We start from the raw sequence: 19,014 nt of genomic DNA on the forward strand, positions 1-19,014 counted from the left end.
AAGCCACGCAACCAGCTTCCCAAGGCTTCTTGAGCCATCCAAATAGTTTCTCTTTTCCTGTGGATACAATGCTCAAGCCCCTCACTCATACTTGTACTTGGGGCAGCACCAAGCAGAGGTGGCATTAGAACATCTAGCAAGGACACACATACCCTGGCCCAACAACTAGAAACCCTGTGGGAAGGGAAATCAGACTGAAAAAAGTGACTGGCAATTGCTTCCTCATTCGTGTCTTCCCTTTTCCCAAAACACTAAGAAATGACAATTAAAGCACTCAAGAGTTTTGAATGTACCACAATTATTATCTAGCCTGGAAATTTTCATGTTCGTCCAAGAGGACCCAAGCCCAAAGACAACCTGGAACCATCAAGCGAACTAAGTGGACCTTGTTCAGAGAAGCAAATGCTCCAGCAACTCTGGTACTGAACCAAGTTTCATGCTGCTGAGAGGAAGAACAGAAACAAGAAAAAATGACATTTAGCAAATCACTTTTTTCCTCGTAAGGCCAGAAAGGTCCCAGGGATCCACTGCCACAGCCAAGTCAGACAGTACAGCAGATGGGGTGTGTGTACTGGAAGATGAGAGCAACTACAGGCTATGAATTCTGAAGTTGCTCGTGTTGAAGGTCTGCGCACCTTTGAGGAGGGGGATGGAAAATGGAAGGCAGAGAAATGGGAGGGGAAAGGAAGACTAAATCGAGGGAGGAAGGAAAACAACAAGGAGGTGAGAGAGAAAAGGAAAAGCAGAGGAACTCTGTGTCCATAAAGGGAGGGATAAAAAGACTATCAACACCACTTTCATTCTCCACTGGTAGAGAAAATAGCATTTAAGTCTAATACATTTTGCGATCCCATTACGATTTTCCCTTTGGAAAGTTATGATTAGTGACCACCAAACCAGAAGAGCGGAAGAGCAACAACACAATTCGTCTTTGTCTTTCATCTTCAACAACTTCACACATGGAGGGTTCAAACCACGTGCTACCTTTCTTCCACACAGCTGGCGGCACCGCTGGCCACGAGAGAACCTGGTGGACAGTGTGGAAGTGCGGAAACAGTGCCAGACCGAGACGTCAGAGAATCAATCATTCTGATGGATTTGGCTTCTAAAGCCATCATTTCAAAATTTAGTGAATTGATGAATGATGGAAGGAAACAAACACCAGCTCTCAAAAGGGAGAAAATCATTTGAAGACACAGGTCCTAAAAAAGGAGAAAAGAGGCCCTTGCCCCACTGGTAAACCAGACTGTAACCCGAACCATAACCATTCAGACCCAACATTTCAGATGAAAAGACATAAAAGATGCTCTAACTATAACTCAGTAACATAAGCACAAACAGGAAAAGAATGAATTCAATTTCTTAGCCTTCTCTTGGGGAGGGAGAGAGCCGGTGGGTAAAAGCTAATTAGAGCTGCTTCATAGAGGCGGTAGGTAAAGATTTATATGGCAGTTCGCCAACAGTCTCCTGACATTCACTGCTCTTAGTATAAAGAATCACCCAGTGGTCACAAGACTCAGGTGTGTGTGTCTTACACACATAACCTCCTTAATCTTATCATTTTGTCTACCACAGGTATTCACATTCATTGATATTTAAAATAAACCTTTGGTAGCAAAAGATGAAACTTACAGAAATATAAAAGCATCAGGTAGGTCAATCAGTGCTAACAGGACAAAAAAAAAAATCTTCACTACTGGGTTTAGGAACAGATATTTGGGATTGGCAGTTCGCTCCCCTTTCACGATAAGGAAACTAAGAGCTAATATAAAAGAACACATCCAAGGTCATGGAGTTAGGATAAGATGCACTTCAGGTCTGGGGCTCCAGGTGCCCAAGCTTTTCTACCTTCAGCCCATCCTGTGAAGTGAAGCCAGCTCAGGCCATGGAAACCTGCCAGCTTCTCTGTGGTGCTCCCCCCGCCCCAGAGTCTCTACTAGGAAAAATACACATTTATCAGTAAATGTGGTTATACCAGAGTCTGATTGGATATACTACGATGACTAATTGAGCCTTTCTGGATTTTTTTAGTAAGATCATCTTTTTAGAGGATGTATTTTCCATCCGTTCCATTCCTTCGCATCTCACAATTTAAGCAAATAAGGCACACTGAAAGAAAGGAATTCGTGTGTAGCATAAGAATATGAACATACACAAACTTTAGCTGTTGTGTCTTCCTGCCTCTGAAATGACAGAAATGTCCTACCTCTTCACTGTAATGTGGGCTGATAAGTTGTAGAAAAGACTGGAGGCCTGCTTTTCACATACTAGTTTGTATTTCCATCCCGAGGAACTTAAAACAGTTTCTTTCTGTCCTGTCCAAAAGTTACTCCTAATACAGCTCTGCTACCGTTCCCTCCCTACACTAGTGCACCTAAGAAATCACAGCTGTCAAAATATCCTGTCCAATTTACAAATGAAGAAACAGAGGCTTTGTGAACACTCAGACCATACACTTAAGATTGCATCTCTTAGCTGTTGAGAGTCAATAAAAAAACAAGAGGGGCGCCTGGGTGGCTCAGTCAGTTAAGCGTCCGACTTCGGCTCAGGTCACAATCTCGTGGTCCGCGAGTTCAAGCCCCGCGTTGGGCTCTGGGCTGATGGCTCAGAGCCTGGAGCTTGCTTCCGACTCTGTGTCTCCCTCTCTCTCTATCCCTCCCCCGTTCATGCTGTGTCTCTCTCTGTCTCAAATATAAATAAATGTTAAAAAAAAAAAAATTAAAAAAAAAAAACAAAAACAAGAACTTCACCAGCTGCCATGTGGTAGGTACCATTTCACCAAAACTTGTTCACCTAATTTCTAACCAGTGATCAAGTCACTTCTGGGATTTTCTTCCTTTCTTTCTTCTAATTCCGTATTTTCTTCCCTTCCCCGCCATTTGTTTTTAATTTTTTTTTTAATTTTTTTTAAATATAAAGAAGGGCCAGAGGTTCAGAAGTGGCAGAAACCTGGCTTAGCAGGGAGAAGTCAGATGCTCTAACTGGTCTCTCCTTTCTCAGCCCTCTACCATCAGAGTTTGAGCCTGCCAGGCTCCGAGGAACTGGGCTCAGCAGGAAACTGCCAGGCTAAAAGGTACCCCATATACTGCAGAAATGGCAAAGTGGAGCAAGTCAGCAACTTACTTTCAATTCATTCAAACTATTATTGGAGACTAGGGACATTATGAACCCCAAGTCGGGGAGGATGGGAAGAGCAGGGAGTAGTCGGGGGCCACCAAGTTTTAAAATAATGGAGACTCAAATAAAAAAACATTAATTTTGCCCACTAAATCCCTGTCAAATCAATTTAAAAGAGAACAAATTACAAATACTGCACACTTTTGACTATGAAGTAAAGTCACAGAAACAGCCCCAGACCAGACCTCTAGCACCCAGGAAGGCCTGCTCAGGCAGCAGCACAAAAACGTCAGAGCAGCCTGGCAGTGAGGGGCAGGCCGCACTAGGCACCGAGCCAGGTGGGGAGGTGAGTTCACAATCATAATTCATTTCTCTTTTTCAAGAGAAAAAGCATATACTTATTCTACATATTTTTAATGCCTTTGTCTCTCAGACAACACCATGCCTAGAGTTTCACCGAAGCCAGGCTCAAAGTCTCTCAGGATGAGGAAATTAAAGAAAGCAGGCGACAAGGAAACCAGCTCCCTGGCTCAGAACTACAATGTGAGCTCTCTGCATCCCTTCTCCGTATATCTACATATCCCCAACCTTTCTTGTTTTTAAATGTTTAAGTCCAAGTTAGTTAACATACAGCATAACGATTTCAGGAACAGAATTTAGTGATTCATCATTTACATACAATGCCCAGTGCTCATCCCAACAAGTGCCCTCCTTAATGCCCATCGCCCATTTAGCCTGGCCCTCCACCCACTACCCCACCAGCAACCCTCAGTTTGTTCTCCGCATTTAAGAGTCTCTTATGGAGTGTCTGCCTCTCTGTTTTTATCTTATTTTTGCTTCCCTTCTCCCCAATCTTTAAGACCTTCTAGATACAGGACAAATCCAACCTCTTCTGTGAAGACTTGATGGGGATCAAACCAGATTCCCGATGTCAGGGACTGCGAGCTGAACAAAAAGTAAGGTAAGCTCTCTGCCCTGTAGGGCTGGGAGAGGGAGGTCAGACTGGGAAAATGCTCCAGGAGAAGTGGGCACAGAAGTATGCAAGGAGGCTGGAGAGCCCAAACTTCACATGGGGAGCCTGGAATACAGGACATTGGGAAGATGCTTAAAGAGAAACAAGTGCGAAGGCAGGAGGGTGTGAAAGGGCTCGGCCGTGTCCACAGAATGGTGAGAAATTCTTTGTGACACACTCTATGAACGTACAATAGGAAGACTGGAAATGGCATCACGGTATTTTATACACAACCGCCTTTGATTTTACGTTCACTTAAGGAATTAGATGTTTTACTGGAGGCATCTGGAGATCCCCAGAGTTCGTGAAAGGATCAGGAGTGTGCATACAGAAGGCAGTCTGACAGTAACATGAAAGTGTGCAAAGACCAGAAGGAGCAGGCCAACCACCTAAGGTGGAGCCGCAATAATTAAATTGAGATATAATATAAGGAGCAAAGAGACTAACAGTCACTGGAAGTATTGTGAAAAGGAGGATTTGAAAAAGATAACTGTGGCAGAATCAGGCGAACTTAGGATAAGGACATCGCAGACTCTAAAGATCAGGACAATGGACAGGGGAGACATTATTTAAGACCAACAGCAAAGGTAATCAAGACAGTTTGTGGGCAGGGATGAAAAATCATATGGAGGCCATGAGCTACATTTTGGATGTAATAGATGTCACCTATTTACTGGAATCTGTATTTGAGTAACCAGTGGTCAGCAGCTGGAAACATCTGTAGGAGGAGAAAGAAGTTATGAGTGGAAATATTCACATGCGAGTGTCAGCAGTACATGTGGTAGTGGAAACCTATAAGTGGATAAGGTCACACAGCAGGTTAAGACCTCTCCTGCTTCTGACAGACAACTATCGTCTGTATAATTCATATTAGTATTAAGCTAATACCGCCAAGAGACACATTTCTGCTATCTCGCCAGTTCTTCAAATACGTTCCTACTCAACTTCACCCGTTTTGACGTAATCTTGTCCCAGTTAGACTGTAAGCAACTGGTGACACAGATGATATTTTATTCATCTTGACTTTACCTCCATGAAGGTACCTAATAATCATATGTACCTTTTCTAAAAGTCCACGAGAACAGGAGTTTGTAAGGCTCTACCCCAAATGCCTAGAATAAGGTACGCCACATAGTAGTTGCTCAAAAAAATATCCGGTAAATGAATAAAAATGAATTGATTTCACTAGGCTACCACTCCTGGCCTTCTTAACATATCAAGCAATTAGGCATCACCGAAGTTTCAGGGACTGAGTCCTCAAAGAGAGTAAGTCGACTTGACCTTTGTCTTCAGAAGATGACTAACTGCTCATCTGCCCAGCACAGCCCAATCCAAACACTTGTTGAAACCAGAAGAAGAGAAAAGGCAAAGTTGCAGAAAAAAATACCTGGCTCAAAAAGGCCTGGTTGAAGACAAAACCTGAGATTCTTATCGTTACAGAAAGAAATTCATGCATAGCTCTGCAGGCAAAACGTTAGACATGGTGCTCCAGAATACAGACTTGTAATTATTCCTAATGTCCTATTCATCACCCTTGAATGGGATGAGCATGGTTCATCAAAAGCTATTGCCAGGAATGATTCCTCCCAGAGCACGCCATATTTCAAAATGCTGCTAATTACTGAAGTAGAAGCCACAGAGGCCCTGGCTATGGCAGCCTTCTTAAGTGGACAGCAGCATTCATCCTCCAAGGAAGGGAAACGGGACAAGTGTCAGGGTGAGCCTACTGACAAAACTAGAAACGTGCTCTCAAGTATCAATTATTCTATAGCAAATTCATAAACCAAGGTAAGTAATGACAAAAGAATAAATGCAAAGATAAAAAAGCAAGACAACACAGGCAGGGAGGGGACGAGAGGTGAAAAGAACATTCAGACCCTTTCCTTTGGATTAATTTTGCAGAGGAGGTCATTACCAAGGTACAAACCCAGGAACGAGAACTCTAACCAAGAGCCAAGTGGTCAGACACATGAAGAAGCTAAACTATTTTCCTTGTGAATATTTCAGGTTTGAAATCAATGTGTTGACAGGGCCATGCTCCTCCTTTGAAGGCTGCAGGGAAGAATCCTTCCTTGCCTCTTCCCAGCTCCTGGTGGCTCCTGGCCATCCTTGGCGTTTCTTGACTCGCAACTACCTCACTTCAATCTCCACGTCCGCTATCACATGGCTTTCTGTTGGCCTCCGTGTCCCATCCTCTTCTGATAAGGGCACCAGTCATTGAGTGTAGGGCCCACACAAATCCAGTATGATCTCATTTCAACTTCAATTACATCTGCAAGGAACTATTTCCACCTAAGATCACATTCTGAGGTTCCAAATGGACATGAACCGGGGGGGCAGCAAACTACAGAGCCCACTACACCTATCACCATGAAAATACCAGGAAAGACTGCCCAAGCCAGCAATCCTCATGAAATAACATTGCAAAACTTTAGGCATACCTGAAAACTTGCCAGAGAAAAGTTAACTAGCAAGCGAAAACAAGAAGGCAGTTCCAGGTATCAATAAATGAACTTGTTTCAGATAAGAGCAAAAGACTTCACTCAGACTTTAAACACATTAAAACAAGGAGCTTACAACTACACGACCCTAATTATGAAGATATGGTCCGAAAACACCATTTCTATCACCCGGATGTGAGGAGTTGACGAAACCTCCACCTTAGAACCAACAAACACTGTATACACTGCCTTCTTGTACATACACAGGTTGGTTACACCCTCGGCAAAGAAACATGCAGGAAACCAGAATTATTAGCCTAACTCTCCGAATGTAAAAAACACAAACAAATCAACAAGAGAGGTCACAGAGAAGGAAACCCTGGAAAGTCAGTGCTTAAAAATGGAATTCACCGATTCTCAATGATGTATTATTTTGCAAACACGTACAGGATGTTTTCTTTAAGAATTTTTTGTTATTAGAAAAGTTACATGCACTGTCTCTCTATAGGTCCTTTTAAGATGAAACTATTGGAGAAAATAATATTGAGAAAGATAGCAAGAGTCGAGTTTCTTTTCCAGTTGAGTACATCCATACCCCATCCCACTTTACACTCGTCTACAACATGAGACATTCTGTACACTGTCACAGAGCGCAAGTGCAAAAGAATCTAGTCTCTGTAAACCAGGAGGTATAGAACGTTCGAAGATTTGCAATTCAGCACATTTTGTAAGGTTTTTGGCACATAAGGGTTATTTTTAAAGAGGGAAAAAAAGGCTGTCCTCTCCCTACCCCCAAACACAGCTGAGCTGATTCAGCACAAATCTCCCCCTAAAATAAAATCCTAGTTTGCAGAGAATAAGCATGGAAAGTTCCAGCCCCAAGGACGACATTTCAGAAACCTAGCCAAAAAGATCTGGAGTGGGTGGCTTAAGAGAGACTGACCACAAATCATGTTCTAAACAGAAGAACTTTCACCAGAAAACTGTGAGCAACTTGGGAGTCCAGGGAAGAGTCTTTAATAATAAGCAGAACAACATAAGAGTATTACCCAGATCAGAGAATCTCGAGGATTCTGGTAGCTAGTGAATCATTTCTCACAGGTGAGCATACAGAAGTTTCCAGGAATGCAGTTGAAGGTTTTAGTTTTTTTCATTTAACTTAGAGACAGATGCTTTTTGAAGAGGATATTACAATATACCTCATACAAATACCACACTTTCACCAAGAAGCAATGTGCTCAGCTACACACCCTGACGGCCCTGAAAGCACAGAGGTACTTTTCAAAAGCTGCACATAAAACATTCAAGAACTCATTACTTAAAAGGCATTTAGGTGGCAGCAGGTAGAAAGCTACCTTGCCGAGAAAGGCCAAATTTTCAGAAACAGACAACTCTACAGTTTTGTTAATTACTTTCACTAGATAAGTGAGCTAACGAATCAAGGATCATTCCCAAAGTCCATAAGGTAAAGGGCATGTAGATGACCCTTGGTCTCCAATGCATCCTGACACATTGCCTTCAGGTCTAAGTGGGAGAAGTCTTACTAGAAAAAAGCAGTCAGAAATTATAAGTCATTCAAGTCATCTCTGGATTTGGTGAATATCTACAGTCATTTATTCAAAAAATTTACAGCCACATTGATGGTAACAGCTGGCCCAGAGAAGGCAAGGACAAGCAACCTCGTATAAACCTGTCAATTTAAATCACAACTCATTCACAACCTCAGGGCCTGTTTTGATCACTAATGTAAAGGACTTTTCCATATCATGAGTGAATCAAATTAATACGAAGTGGAAAATGAGGAGATGACAAAGGAAATGTTTATAAAAACCAAACTAAAATACATCGCAGGTAATTAAGAACAAAAATCCGCTGACTTCCAGCTTTGCACGCAACACAGCTGATTAAGTAACACACTGCAAAAGACAGAACTTAGAAGTGTTTTTAAGGAAAAGGATGGCCCTGTTAAATAACAAGCAAGGAGTGAAGGAGTTCCTCCTCAAGAAAGCTCCAGGTCCTTGAAGAACTTCCAAAAGTTGAGTGAAAAACTGCTTCTGCTAAGGAATGTTCCTCCAGGTACCTTCAGAGATCTGTCCTTGCACAGGGGAAGGAGCACTGAGTGCGCCTCAACTACTCCCTGGCTTTGGGCCAAGATGAAAAAGCAACCTGACCCTTCCTTTCTCCCAGATGCTCCCAAGTCACACTTATGCTAAGAGATCAAAGAGAAAAGGAAATCAAGCCTCAACATTGGCTTAGCAATGTTACCTATGACCTCACATAGTCTGTGTAACTAGCAGAAGAACATGTAATCTGACATAGGTTTCTCCAAAGAACAATTTGATGAAACATCACTTCACAGGGACATCTCAAAGACTAATGAGATCATGTCTAGAGGGCTGAAGGCATTCAAAGGGCTGATCTATGGTGCTCTTATCACCTGCTAAGATCTGTAGACTAGGTCCTACAGCTACAGAAATCAACTTCTTGTAGTATGCCAGGTATGTGTTATATACAAGAACTGATGTTATCCCAAAGAGGACCATGACCCTATGTATCTACATTATTCAGTAACACAACATGGTGGTGGGCCTTTCTAGACCTTTAATTTAGCACAGCAATGAAATGCATAGACACCTAGATAAAACACTTAATTTCTATGAGCTTTAGTTTCTTTACCTGTAAAAATAGGAATGATACATCTTGGGATGGAGTAAAATTAAGTAAATTAAGTAAAATTAAATACTCAGTGCTTACCACAAAGGACAATGAATGACAGCTCTGACCCTGTTAAGCTTGAATGAGCGTTATGTAAAGTGTCCCAAGAAGTCTGTCTAGTTCACAGTACAAATTGGAACAGCATGAAAATCATACGTAAGTATTCACCAAATTGCGAACAAGCCACATCTTCATCTATAGTTGGCATCCTAAGGAAATAAGGCTATTAACAGTAGTTGGGTCACCAACTGGTTCTCAAAGCACATTAACCCAGAAATAGAGGGAAGATCATTTATATGTAGTATCAACCATTTCCAGGTTGACTCAAGAGTCCTGACACGAAGAGATAATCTCGTGCCACGTCTTCCACATCTGGCTAACCCTAGGCAAATCAGGTAGGGCCAGTTCCTACCACCCTTAATATATTCATATCTGGATCCACACAGCCTTCATCCCATTGCTCCCATTTTCCCCTAAAGTTAATTAATTTGGAAGAAATTTATTGAGCACCTACTGTGCATCATAAACTGCATGTACTGAGCAAAACAGATGTGGGCCCCAGTTGGCCTAATATAATGAATCTAACAAGAGAGAGATAGTAACAGAGAATCTCTCAAATACATTAAGATGTGAAAAACTGGGAAGAAAATATTAGAAAAGGGGGGTCAACTTTCTCCACAAAGTCAATTTTAAATTAAATCTGAAGGATAATTGTGAGATTAATAAGGAAGGGGAAAGGAGGACAAAGTGGGTATCCCGAACAGAACAAATTCCAAGTGCAAAAGCCCTGAAGTGAGAGGGAGCATAATGTAGTTCAGAAACCTAATGGAATGCCAGAAAGGGGGCCAGGAGGTAGATAAGAAAAGGGGTAGGAGCTTCTTTCTGGGAAGCAGGATGGAACCACATTATGCAGGACCTAGTAAGCCAAAGGAAGCAATGAGAAGCCAAAGCCTTAGGCAATGGCAGAGCACAATGTTACTGTCATTGGTGAAGCTCCCAGGAGCTGCAGGTGGAGAATGGACTGCAATGGGAAAGAGTGGCTATGGGAAAAGCACTAAAAAAGTTCCAGGAGCCTCAGTGAGAGGAGATCTAAGACAAGACAGCAGCAATACAATGGAAGGAAGAGGAAATGCACATATCTACACAGCAGGAGTTGGTGAGGGACTGGAATAAGGGGGTTAAGGAAGAGAGGGTGTCAAAGATGTCTCCAACAGCAACAGAGAGGCATGACTTCCAGAACACGGGAGGAGCCCCAATTTTCTGACAGGATATCACAACTTTGGGTTTGGACATGACGGATTTGTGAGTCTGGTGCACATGAAGATCATTTCCATCTACCCCAAGGAGTTCCATGACCCCAAAAGTACGGACTTCAGGAAGAAAAGTACAAACTTTCCAAAAGAGAAGAATCATCTAAAGCAATATGAATTTGAAATAACTCCTGGTATTATTTATATCCCAGTAACTTTCCAAGTGTCTGCATTTATCAAGAAAAATGCTCAATTTTCAGTGGAGATAGGAGAGCCTGGACTGAGCATATAATCCCAGGGCCGAAGCTTCCATGCACTCTTGCTTCTTGCGATTCCATCTCTTCCACCTGTCCATTTTTGACCCCTCAACTGTCCAAACAAGTTACAAGTCTGAATGCAACAGTTCCCATGGTGATGGAAACTGTGCAATTAAGGGACAGGAGTTACAGTGATTTAAAAGTCATCTGTAAATGCTGTATTACATAGACTTAAAATATTTTGAGATTCTACTTTCGAGATTCTATGAGGTAGCTGGGAGAAAATTCCCAGTGAAGATCCCAGTTACCATTACCTTCTTCCACTGAGAACAAAATGACTTAGGCACCCACACTCTTCCTTTCAATAGACTGACCTTCTCTAAGGAAGAAAAATATACATACACAGAAAGACACTGCTCCCGCTGCTAGAAGAAGGCTGCAGCCCTGGTTATTTTTGGAGGACATCATTCTCACCATCTTATACACACCTAGGATATCACACCACAAAACTGAAAGACGTGTGGAAGTTACCATGGATTCCATTTCTCCACTATATTGGGGCCATGAAGAACCCCAGAAGAAAGTAACAAGACAGTTCTTCACCATGCATATTCCTTAGTCAAGATTTCAGTGAAAGCACAGATGGCAGATGGTAAACAGAGGATGGGTAGGGAATTCTACCAGGCAGTATGGCAAGTCAGACAGCTTCTGAAACACTTCCAAGATACACACGTATCCTTCTACGTCTCTCTCATCCAGAGAACACACACACAAACATACACTTTACACAACACATACACACTTTACACACACACAAATGCCCGAGCAGGCAATCATTTTGTGGAAGTTGGAAACTTGACACCACATCCAACCAATACTACTCAAATCTGTGCAATGGGCTGGGGGCGCCTGGGTGGCTCAGTCAGTTAAGTGTCCGACTTTGGCTCAGGTCATGATCTCGTGGTTTGTGAGTTCGAGCCCCACGTCGGGCTCTGTGCTGACAGCTCAGAGCCTGGAGCCTGCTTCGGATTCTGTGTCTCCCCCTCTCTCTGACCCTCCCATGCTCATTCTCTGTCTCTGAATAATAAATAAATGTTTAAAATAATAATAATAAATTTTAAAAAAGAGAGATAATCTAAAAAGAAAAATCTGTGCAATGGGCTGATGGCAGTCAAATTAGTTGCACACTGATTCACATCTCTTGACCTCAGAGCCAGTTAAAAAAAAAATTGATAACTGAAAAGGGGAGGCTGTGCTAGATTCTATAAGAAGCAGCATTATTAAACACAACACCACAACAGACTGGCATCTGGAAAAATATGAAAGGCTAATATCCTAGATTCTGGTAACAATCCCACGAGACAGGGGAAGGCAAATAATATTCCTAGTTCACAAGTGATGAAACGAAGGCTCAGAGAGGTGCGTGGTTCCATTAATTAAGGCACTTAGCCAGAATTACACCTTGGGAATGAATTGAAGTGAATTTCCCTAACTGAAATGGAGACCACTGAACCCAACAAAGCACCTCAGCAGTTTACCTTCAATCTTATTTCTCTACATTCTAGAAACTCCTCAAAACTGTCATATTATAGACTCTTTGGGATGGTCAAATAATAGTCTGGGCAGAAAAGATGATTTTACCTCCATTATCTTGCTTAAGCTCTGACAGGCTGCCCTAATCAGCTTTCGTGCACAGAGGCACATAGGCACACATGCTCCCTCTCGGTGCCTCTTAATCACCATGTGCCATGCTGAACAGCTGCAGAGGTCTGAAGGGAATTGGCAGAAATGTGCAATGATGTGCTAGCCACCCCCCTGAGGCAGCAACTGCCCTGCCTGCTCCCAGACTCGAGAGTAAACATGGGTGTTCGCTGTCGCAACTGATGGGCCCAGAAGACAGGCAAGTGGTTTCAGGTGGTGAGTCAGGAAAAGCAGTTTGCATCAGGAATGTTCCGGCCCAGCAGAGCTGAGCGGCATCCTACTCCCCACGCAGGGATACGGTATTCATCATTTATACAATGTCACCGTGGGGGACAAAACTTGGGCTCAGCACAAATAGAATCCAATCACTCTTATGCAGAAGAACCAGTAAACAACGCTTCTCCCACCAAGAAGGAACCTAATTGCTTAAGAATTGCCATCATATCTGACACTTGAGGTCGGTCCTTCTATCCACAGACAGAGGTCTTTACAGAGGCCTGGACAGGTTCTGAGAGCAGAACCTTGGGCTAACCTTCTAGGACCACTCAGCATTGGCTGCAATAGCTGTGATCGATGCTCCCACGGATGAAACAGAATCAGGCAAGGGCACTATTAAAGAAACCAGGTGGATGTCAGAACACACGCCACGCAAACAGCTGCACAGGAATCAAATATGCGCCACCACTCCTTTCGAGGTGATTTTGGATGGATTTCAATAGAAATCCACACTTTTGAGGGAATTCCTTGTTTGCCTCTATGCTACTGTTTATGAGCCAGTAAATGAATGATAGGATATACACTTGGTGAAATAGAGATGTCGACATTAGATCAGATAACAGGAGATCTAGAAATTGAAAGAGGCTTAAAGCCATCATTCGCACTACACTTCATGAATGAATACAGCATTCTGTCAAGTTTTATACAATGACAAATGAGCCTATTCTCTGGAGGAACCTGAGGAGATTTAACGTTCGTTTTAGGAAATCCAGTTTAGTTTCTCTGTTTCAAAATTAGCAATTTCATCTCGTGCCAAGTTCAAAATCTCTTTGTTATAATTTATATTTCTAGTGACTGTGGTATACAATAAAAATTGCTTATGTTGGGGCGCCTGGGTGGCGCAGTCGGTTAAGCGTCCGGCTTCAGCCAGGTCACGATCTCGTGGTCCGTGAGTTCGAGCCCCGCGTCGGGCTCTGGGCTGATGGCTCAGAGCCTGGAGCCTGTTTCCGATTCTGTGTCTCCCTCTCTCTCTGCCCCTCCCCCGTTCATGCTCTGTTTCTCTCTGTCCCAAAAATAAATAAACGTTGAAAAAAAAAATTAAAAAAAAAATTGCTTATGTTTATGAAAGACTACCTTGGCATTGGTTCAAAAGCCAGAGCCTTATCAAACCTGTCACATCATTAAAAATCTGCATTTAGGTAAAGAATGCTAATGTGGCATTAATGTGTTAAGGCCAGATATACAGCAGAATGGCCTTATCTTTCTGAAGATATAGGAAAAATCAACCCAAAACAAGGTATTTTCCAGAACAACCCTCACTGAAGCAAAGTACAGAAAAGACAAATCACAGTCTCTCCTTGAACAGATTTCCATCAATTGCCATCAAAGGAACGACGCCATTCATTTCCTTTGTTCATCAAGGACACAGACACCTGCCCAGAATATTGATGGTGGGGAGGGCAGGGAAAATAAGGGAATGCTCAGAGGCTCACTCTCAGCCTCCCAGAATGGCAAGTTCTGCAGCTGGTCACAATTATGCTCTAAGAACACAAGGAAATGCACTCTTAGGGTCTCTGAGCTGTTGCACTAGACTAGAAAGTCAATGTGCTGCACCAAAGGCTTCGCAGGAACTCCTGGGAAACCACACAAGGCTCCCCTCACACTTGCAGCAGAAGCTCCAGGAAATATGACAAAAGCCGAAGAAGTGGAGGAGGCATATGCACCACAGTTCACTTCAGGAAGCACGCTCCCGATCCAGGAGAGCCCCTCTTCTCAACAGCCAACCTATCCCTCAGAAGCAAGGGAGGCAGAAAAAAATAGGAAACTTTCCTTCAATAGCATATCCCGCAGCACCGACTTTTAATGGAGGTGGCTGAAGGGAACGAGAGAGCCAAGTAAATGAAGCTCAGGGCAATATGCAATTATTGAAACTGGAATTGAGCCTGGACCCTGGAAAGAGCATACTGTGAGGGCTTTGGCAATCACACTGTGGTCAGGGCCCCAATTTTCAATTTCTCCCATGGGATACCACTTCCCGATACACAGACACGCCCCTCTTCATATCAAAAGTAATTCCACTTGACTTGGTGGATGAGTGTCATCTGCAGGTCTCTGGGATTCCATGACGAGGGCCCAGCTTACGATGATCCCCAACAATTTGCAAATATGTTTCTGTCATCCTTTACCTTTTTCCCAATAAGCTTCTTTCGAAGAAATTCCCGAGCTTCAAACATGTAGGGGATGTCATATAGGGGACGTAGTTTCTTGTTCTTATCCTAAAAGAAAAACAAAGTGTCACATCAGGAATGAAAAACAAAAAACAAAAAACAGGCAAATGAACACAGCCAATAAAACCAGACACTGGAATACATCTGAAATATGCTACGTTGGAAATATACTGCCTCCTCATATCACAGATACTAAGTGCTAGATACACCGTAAATAATTAATAAATATTTGGATGAAGTATTTTATAGGGAATAAGATTATCTTTTTCACATGATAGACTCAAAAATAACTAATGGAGGGGCTCCTGGGTGACTCAGCAGGTTAAGCGTCTGACTTCAGCTCAGGTCATGATCTTGTGGTCCATGAGTTCTAGCCCCGCGTGGGGGTCTGTGTTGACACCTCAGAGCTTGGAGCCTGCTTTGGATTCTGTGTCTCCCTCTCCCTCCCTCCCTCCCTCCCTCTCTCTCTCTCTGCCCCTCCCCTGCTCACACTCTGTCTCTCAAAAATAAATAAACATTAAAAAAATTTTTTTAATAAATAAATAATAACTAATGGAATGTTTATAGTTACCCAACCTGGAAACAACCTAAGTGGTCATCACCTGTATTAACTGTGGTATAGAAGAAGCTCAGTAAGTATTAGGGCCCTCCAAATATTCATAGATACACTATGAATCTAGTTCCATTATTCTGTAAGCTGTTATTAAGCACCTACCAACCAACAGACCCATACAAAGCTCTCTGTAAATACAGGTTATAATCCTAGATTCAAAATATTTGCAACCTAACAGAGTAACACAAGAAAAGATACGAAATGGCAACACAAAGCAGTTTTGAGTAAGTGCTAAACTGTGATACAGACTAGGGACTAAGTGCTATCAGAGTTCAGGGAAGTGGAAAGAAAGAAGTAATCAGGAAATGTTTCACTGACAAGGTGACAAGGTTTCACTGAATTAATGTGAGTTTACAGGGTAAGAAAAAACTAGGAAGAAAATTAGAGTTTAAAAAATAGAACAAGCTAAAGGGGGCAGGAATAAATAGTATTTCAACACAACACTCACATGCATGAATATCGACATACACAATTCTTTCATTATCTCACAGGCCCCAGACTTCTCCCCAAAAGGGTTACTATTCTAAGCACAGAACTTGGGGAATATGAGAGAAAGTTCTAGAGGAACTTGAAAGAAGAGGGAATGGGTAGGAAACTGAAGAGATATGAGAAGCATTTTAAGAAATGAATTAACAGAATGGATAGAGCGGATAAAAAAAGAATCCAATATTCTAACTCATGGTGACACATACATGGAGTCTAGAAAAGTTTGCCTTTTGATGGGGAGAATGGAGGGGTGGAGGATGTTAAAAGAAACAGGGAGATGCTAGCTAGATCACTTGCTATGATTACTTTAATGTCTCTCCCCAGCTAACCCAGAAGTTCCAAAAGAACAGAAATCCCATCCACTTCTGTTATTCTGTGACCCTAGAGCCAAGTACAGTACCTCCCCTCATACTCAAGTAATGGCTGGATGAACTAAATACAAAAGAAATATGAAAAATGACATATATATATATATATATATATATATAGAGAGAGAGAGAGAGAGAGAGAGAGATACACACACACACACACACACACACACACACACACACAACACACAAAACGCAACCAAGCTAGAAGAAGACTATGTACAGATTTCAGAATCTCCTGGACCATTAACGCTGCAGGGAAAATTCACAAATAAAGAAGAAAATCAAGGACGAACTCCTGACCCAGAGGTGTGCTGTTGCTTACCATCCTGTACAGTTAGCTCACCCGGCCTTACCTTTACCATCTATTACACCTCTGACAAAACAAGATCTCTTTATAATCCATTCCACACTCAAAGAAGCATTCAAATTATTTCTTCTCATAAACAGCCAACTCCTCCTAAATAAAAAATCTTTATCATTTTAATACCCCATATTTAAACTAATCCTAATGATAAGATTGAGGTCAAGGGAACTGAAATAGGTGTTTCCTCCTAGGCCCTGATCAAGCTTTGGTGTCCAGAACACGTTATTTAAACATTTCAATTCATTGATATCGCCATGATAAACCTCTTATGAGAATACACATAATTTGAGTGTGAGCTTCACATTCGTCATCTAACTGCCTTCTGATTCTTCTGGTTCAAACAACAGTGACCAAAAGGCAGCAGCAGCATTATGGTACTCTTCTTGGAAGTTAAGGAGGCACGTTCAGAAATGAACCCAAGTTTCTATTCCTTCTTGGATGTGTGAGCCTCCACATGCTCTTAACAGGAACATCAATGGCCATACCCTGACCAAAGCCCTGGGGTGTCACGATCACTGCCTAATAAGTGAGGTATGGCCCTGAATATGAAAATCTTTAAAGAAACAGTAACACCGAACTGAACTTTTTCTTACAGGAAAAAGAAAAGGGGAAGTGGAATACATGAGAGTTGCCCAGGTAGAGGGAGTTCCGGGTAATACAGGGCAGATATACAGGGTTACGGATATTTTATAAATATCCAGGCAGTCCAATCAAAATTTTGAGTCACGACGAAGGTGCCAAGTATAATATATAAGCCATAAAACAGAGCTTATGATGACACTCAATGATACAGAAAGAATGCTGGCTAGACAGAAGATTCTAGGTGCCAATAATGAACAGGATTTTTCATACAGACAAAATCAATGGTTATCAAAATAAGCCCTCGGGAATAAAGAAGTGCCAGCATATTCATATTTACCACACAATAGAGGACAATCTATTTACAGAGAGTAGCTGTATAATTACACAAGCCTAAGTGAACAGTATTTTAAAAAGTAAACTGAACAAAGTATGGACATTTACCTTGCATAGCCTCATGATCTGTCACAGAACCTGAATGTATGAACCTTACTCTACTTTTTCTGAAACACCAGAGAGATCACAAGGCAGTATCACTTGATTGGAACTCCAAAACAATGAACAAAAGCTAAGAGATACGGTTTTATCAAGAATTCAGATGAAGGTCACGAGATGAGGTACACCTAAATAAATGAAAATGGCTGTCTGGGGACGCCTGGGTGGCTCAGTCGGTTAAGCATCCAACTCTTTGATTTTGACTCAGGTCATGATCTCATGGTTCAGGAGATCAGGGCTCTGTGCTGACAGTGTGGGGCCTGCTTGAGTTTCTCTCTCTTTCTCTCTCTCTGTCCCCACTTTCCCTGCTCATGGTCTCACTCTCCCTCTCTTGCTCTCAAAATAAATACACAAACATTGAAGGAAAGGAGAGGAAAGGAGAGGAGAGGAGAGGAGAGGGGAGGGGAGGGGAGGGGAGGGGAGGGGAGGGGAGGGGAGGGGAGGGGAGGGAAGGAAAAAGGAAAGGAAAAAGGGAAGGGAAGGGAAGGGAAGGAAAGGAAAAAGGGAAGGGAAGGGAAGGGAAGGGAAGGGAAGGGAAGGGAAGGGAAGGGAAGGGAAGGGAAAAAGGGGAAGGGGAAGGGGAAGGGGAAGGGGAAGGGGAAGGGGAAGGGGAAGGGGAAGGGGAAGGGGAAGGGGAAGGGGAAGGGGAAGGGGAAGGGGAAGGGGAAGGGGAAGGGAAGGGAAGGGAAGGAAAGGAAAGGAAAGGAAAGGAAAGGAAAAGGAAAGGGCTGTCTGAATAAGAAAGACTCAACAGGACTGACCCAAGACAAAATGCTCTCAAAGAATGAAGGAAAAGTAAATACTATACCAACAAATATCCCAATCAAAAAACGGTCAACTTCAGAGTCTGATTACATGTCTCTCATGAAGCTGGGAAAGAACTAATAGCACAAGCAGAAAACAAGGTATCAGAAGTGAAAATAGAATGATCTTGTTACTCTAACCCTTCAGAGCTAGTAGCTATTGACATCTGCAAACATCTTACAAGAGAGATATTAGAAGTCCCTAGGAAACCACAAAATAAAAGCAATTCCTCCAAATTACCAGGCACATAAAAGCCTCTGAAATCTCTAGGAGGCAACTGAGGTATGGAATGTATTCTGAGAAAACAGGACTTTAGCAGAATCTTGCCTGATAAAAAGGACTGTCTAGTTTAGAATCTAATTTAC

General features: G+C 42.4%; 1 protein-coding gene across 1 annotated transcript in view; it reads right to left on the bottom strand.

The window, feature by feature from the left end:
* The window catches only part of SND1 (staphylococcal nuclease and tudor domain containing 1), a 426,619-nt gene that overhangs the window by 257,681 nt on the left and 149,924 nt on the right, over positions 1 to 19,014 (bottom strand). The window contains exon 11 of the mRNA XM_025929258.2: positions 14,896 to 14,985. Coding sequence (XP_025785043.1) covers positions 14,896 to 14,985 — 90 coding nt within the window. The remainder of the gene's footprint in view (positions 1 to 14,895; positions 14,986 to 19,014) is intronic.

This window comes from Puma concolor, chromosome A2 (assembly GCF_028749965.1).
Source record: "Puma concolor isolate L17-30 chromosome A2, mPumCon1.1.hap2, whole genome shotgun sequence".
NCBI lineage: Eukaryota > Metazoa > Chordata > Mammalia > Carnivora > Felidae > Puma > Puma concolor.